This window comes from Wasmannia auropunctata, unplaced genomic scaffold (assembly GCF_000956235.1).
Source record: "Wasmannia auropunctata unplaced genomic scaffold, wasmannia.A_1.0 LD283999.1, whole genome shotgun sequence".
In the NCBI taxonomy this organism is placed as follows: Eukaryota; Metazoa; Arthropoda; class Insecta; order Hymenoptera; family Formicidae; genus Wasmannia; species Wasmannia auropunctata.
In genome coordinates this window covers 1-5,306 of record NW_012078891.1, presented here as the reverse complement: position 1 = coordinate 5,306, position 5,306 = coordinate 1, and the positions used below count along the sequence as shown (strand labels likewise).

The 5,306-nt window shown below is 29.0% G+C and overlaps 1 protein-coding gene across 1 annotated transcript; it reads right to left on the bottom strand.

The window, feature by feature from the left end:
* Positions 1–217: 217 nt before the first annotated feature.
* LOC105461567 (venom acid phosphatase Acph-1-like) lies at positions 218–5,292 on the bottom strand. The gene is made up of 6 exons (XM_011708068.1): positions 4,288–5,292; positions 3,833–3,943; positions 3,283–3,548; positions 2,772–3,055; positions 728–936; positions 218–594 (listed from the first exon to the last, which is right to left on the bottom strand). Exons 1-6 carry the CDS (start codon positions 4,393–4,395, stop codon positions 352–354), a joined length of 1,221 nt encoding a protein of 406 aa, XP_011706370.1. The 5' UTR covers positions 4,396–5,292; the 3' UTR covers positions 218–351.
* Positions 5,293–5,306: the final 14 nt, after the last annotated feature.

The following is a 5,306-nucleotide window of genomic DNA, read 5'->3' as shown; positions in this document are numbered from 1 at the left end:
GCTCTTCCGATCTCTAAATCCTTTTGCAGACATATTTTCCATATCAAATACTTGCAAAATATGTAAAAACAAAAAAATCGATTTTTCCGAACCGCTAGACTAGAATACCCCTTTAATAAAAAAATATTTAGTAAGGAAGTTTTGATTTTTCATTTATCTACGTACCTCACACTCTCATCATGTGAATATGATTTAATGAGCACGAAACTTTCGCAAATCTTTCAATATCTATATTTAATGGCAATTGAATAAATAAATAATGAAAAAGAATGATTTAGTGGAAAAAAATCTTGTTGCACTGATGACAAAGTGCACATAATTTTCTATAAGACAATTAGTATAACACACGCTTTATCGCTGAATGCTCTTCTCGATTGCTGATCTCTTAATTAAATTCTCCAGAATATTCTGCAAGCCGGCGGGGTATTCCGTACCGGCAAAATCCGGAGTTTGTCTCTTGTCGCAAATCATCTCCTCGTCGGACGGGATCAAATCTTCAATTAGCTCCAAATATTTATCGAAGGGACATAGTACGTCGCAACCTGGGATTTTAAGCTCTTTGATAGTTGGCGGGATGCCTCGATAATACACGAGCTGAAAAATCCATTACATGATATAGTTAATAAATTAACTAATTAAATAATTAAATCTATGGATATTATTTTTTTCTTTTATTAATGGATAACGCAACTCTATTGTTTGTGTGTATGTGATATAAGAAACTTACCTTTACATAATATTCTTGGTCAATCTGTTGCAATTCCATGATAATTGCACTCGAATACTCTGGTACATGCGGCTTGTATACACCAAACGCGTGCAACATACCTGCAATGTTGGTCTCGTGTCCACTGTATAAATAAATCTTCGTGTTTGGCGCAGCAGTTGGATTTTGTGCAGCTATCATATTGTCCGTCATGGTACGAATCATTGGACCTGAAACGATGCAAAAGAGTTTGTAATTATATAACACAATTCTAAATAAAACTGTGATATTTTTTATTCAATTGTTAAAGAATTTGTCACATTTGTAATAAATCGAAGTTTTACACAGTCCAACTTCGATAATTCGAATCTCAAGGCATGAAAAAAACTGTTCGAGTTATAGAATTTTCGAGTTATCGAAATTCGAATATAAGAGGGTTAACATATGTGTATGAAAATTCGACTGACGGAGGCTTTGTACGAGAGTTTATATAATTTTCCGATTATAATGGCTTTTAAAAGAAAAAAAAATCAATATTTGGCAGTGAATTATTTATTGCATACATATAATAAATGTAATCATAAGACAAAATACCAGGCTATTACTCATGGCTATTATACATAGCTACAATTAACTTCGAATTATAGAGGCAGTGACAATAGAAGCTCGACTTATAAAGGTGAACTTCGACTTGTAGAGGTCTGGCTATTTTAAATTCGAGTTGCAGAGGTAAAATAATACATTTAAATATCTGACAAATAATTCAAGTTAAGGTATAAGGTTTTATTTTGATTTATAGAAATTTTCCGCAATGGAGCGGAAGGGAATGAACAAAATTTTCGTCTTATAGAGGTTTTCGAGTTGTAGAGATTCGAGTTATCGAGGTTCGACTGCAATAAATTTAATTTCTAATTTTTCCGTCAAATACAATTTCTCCTTTATAAACGAAAATTATTTACAAGATTTGCATAATTTTAATTTTTTTAGATTTATTATTATATGTATACAGGATGTATCTTAAATAGCGTCCATTAATTATATAGCGTTATTTCTTATAAAAAAACTAAGGAAAGTTTTAAACCTAAACATTTTTTTCTACAATGCTCAATAATGCAATCACTACTGCAGTAATTACTATTTTATTGAGCATTGTAGAACGAAGTTTTTAAATAACGCTCACTAATCATACAGCTCTATATTTCTTATAAAAAATTGAGACAAAAAAGTTCTGAACATTTTCTTTTTACAATGCTTGATGAAGCTGCAGTTACTGCAACAGTAATTGCTTCATTGTATATTATAGATAAAAGTGGTTCAGAACTTTTCAACTCGGTTTTTTGCAAGGAATAACGCTATATAATTAATGACATTTAAGATACATCCTATATCCAATTAATAAATTATGATAAATTCATAAGTTAATAATTTCAACCCACATAATTATTATGTATTTTTTATTTTTTAATTACGATTTGGACTTTTAGCATAACATTCATAACAATAGTTTTACTTTTGTGTCTGTCAATTTGTCTGTCTTTCGACTATAATCTTTTAATCTTATTTAAATTTTTATTTAATTTATTATTCTTTTATTGTTATAACTAATCCATGTTTTTTTATATAACTCTTGATTCTCTTTAGGATATTTACTATATCATTTGATCTTGCAACCTTTGTGAGGGATATATTTTTAGAAATTAGATTATCACTTGAAGAATCTCTGAGGACTTATATTTCATTAAATGTAAGATATTTTATTATGATTGAAGATGGCTCAAAGAGAAGTCAAAAAAATAACCGCTTATTTAATAATACATAAATTAACAATTATTGGAAAATATTTAAAAATTAAACACAAAATTTAACAGGATAAATAAGAATTGTGCGCATAAGAGATAAAGGAGTTGAAGGAGTCGTATTTTGCACTCCTTCAACTTTTATGCGCGCGATTTTTATCTGTTCTATTAAATTTTATACTTAATTTATATATTTTTCAATAACTGTAAATTTATGTATTAAACAAACAGATTTTTTTCGAAATTATGTCAAGATAAATATAACTTACCAGCATTTAGCCTTCTTATTAATGGAGTGAAGTTAGAAATATTGTATGAAGCCACAATTCCATCGAACAGTGGTCCATAAGGAAAATAGTCGTATGCCCATTCGGGAAGAGGCAATCCCAAAGAAGACTCAGCTATAAAAGTTTGATAAAGGAAGTAAAGCTCTTCTACTGTTTTTATTTTCTTGCCAGTTAGCTTCGTCAAGTTACCCATCAAGTCTTTGAACTGACTAATCTTTTCTTGTCCTTCGGACGAGCTCAATATTCGATTGTACTCCTCGATGTACCTGAAAATGATCTTAAATGTAAATCAAGTTATCTTTTTCTATATTAAATTTCTAAGTTTTTAAAAAATTAATATAGAAATTTCTCTATTTTTAAATATCCTTTAATAATATTCTTATAATTCTATAATTACAATTAATTAAAAATTGTGAGAAATGTTGATGCCATTTGAAAATTAATTTCCTGTTCATTGCTTGTCTTATGTTGCTTTCCGTTGTATTGTACTTACTGCGGACACTCGTCGGCTAGGATAATATTGTCGTCGATACGTGGTGTGTACGATGTCGGGATTGGTTGCCAGTTTAAAAGAGGATTCCATCGTTGTACATTTCTCGGTGGGAACAAACTGGCGAGAACAAGTTGCAGAGACATTTTTGTTCTCTCAAAATCTGAACTACGAGCTACGACAAGTTTTGGCGTATACAAACTACCGAGAAAGTCATTGTATCTGGAGCGCAGAAATTTTCCCAATCTATATTCGTGTTTCTTGCCCTCCTATTGAAAATCACACAAATCCAATCAATTAGTCAAATAATATATTCAATTGATTCTGTTGATTTTCTTGAAAATAAAAAAAGAATTTAAGAATGTATTTATTAAAATAAAAATAATTATAAACAAGATTTAAATTCTCGAAGAAGAAATAAAATAATTAGCTTTTCAAACGTTGCAAATTTTTGCAATTTAATATTATCAAAAGTAAATTATTTTAAAGCATATTAATTCTCACTTTTTTACGGATAATAAACAATTTATTCTAGATGATGTCATGTACTTACTATGGTCAATTGCCCGAGGCCTGTGGGATAGAAGGAATAATTTATATACGGATCGTTCGGAAACATTTCACGACCGTTGTTATCGGGTGTACGATCGCCATGTCTGAATATCTGCAAAAATGTAAATGAAAAAATCACTGAAGCGCAGCAATCATGAATAACATAATCTAAAAAAATGACAATAATTTTTGGAAAAATACTATTGGACTTACAAAAAAACTATTAAAAATTATTAAAAAATTATTTTAATCCCATATTATACATGTATATATTGTATATATTGTATATTGCAATAGTTTTTCTCGAATTCAATAGTATTTTTTCACAAATGACTGAAATTTTTAAAAAATAGAAAAAGGGAAAGAGAAAGAGATAGATATGTGATATATTGATTAATAGATAGAATTTGTATATGTGTGTTTTAATTATTAATAATATTATCTAAGTGCACTTACCACATTAACTAATTTAAGCTCAGAGGGCATAGATGCGATTAGAATTGTGTTTAAACTAATAATAGCAATTGACAATAGAAAATTATTGAAAATACGACACGAGACCATGTTGCTAGTAGCTAATCTGAAAATGTAATGCCATTAGATTGACCTGCTAGTATATATAAATATTAATAAACAGAACATGTTCAAGAATCGGAAATATCTAAGAATTTTTATATTAATTCATCTAGATATACTATGCAGTACCTACTGTGGAACGTACGGAGCAACTTTCAAAATGCCGTTATATTGACAAATGTATATATATATTTGATAAACAAAAATGGGCAAATGAGAATCAAGCGTTGTTATTGAGGCGCAAATTATCTCTTTAATAGTAATGAGATTTTACATACAAATTTAAAAAATAAAGTATCAAAAATTCCTCGATTACGACTTCTCCTCGAGTCATCATCACACATAGTATGTCTTCATCAAAATATATCACAAATTCAATGCGGGAGTCAATCAAAGTATGAATAAATCCGAGTGTATATTTTATGTTGGTTACGCTATGTGGTGAATATAAAAAATAATGCTCACAAAAAGTCTTAAAATACAGTAAGATGAAACGTGGATCATGTCGTGGTCGATATACAATAATTGTTAAATAAAATACATCATTAATAAAGAAACTAAATCACGTAACAAAGATCTCTTCCGTTCGCAAATATAACGATATTATCCCTTCAATCGATTCAAATTTAAAGTCGTATATATATTTATTTATTTATAAATGAAAATATTTTTTATTTATATAACAACACTGATGTTATCTTTGGTGGTGTAAGTACTATACACATACATGAGAATTTAAAATAAAAGTTACGCGTATTATCTCCAATATCGCTCTATATGGTATGTTTTGGAAATTGTTCTGTTCCACGGTAATTTGAAAGAAGATATTTTATTCTAACATTATCTTTAATTGTTAGAACGTTAAAGCATTTTTTACGATTATAACTACAGTGTCGTAG

Coding starts and splice junctions, on each gene's coding strand:
- LOC105461567 (XM_011708068.1), bottom strand. CDS start 4,395: ATGGTCTCGTGTCGTATTTTCAATAATTTTCTATTGTCAATTGCTATT. Junction 937..2,771: donor AATAAGAAGGCTAAATGCTG/GTAAGTTATATT, acceptor GCATCGTTTCAG/GTCCAATGATTCGTACCATG. Junction 595..727: donor ACCAAGAATATTATGTAAAG/GTAAGTTTCTTA, acceptor TGGATTTTTCAG/CTCGTGTATTATCGAGGCAT.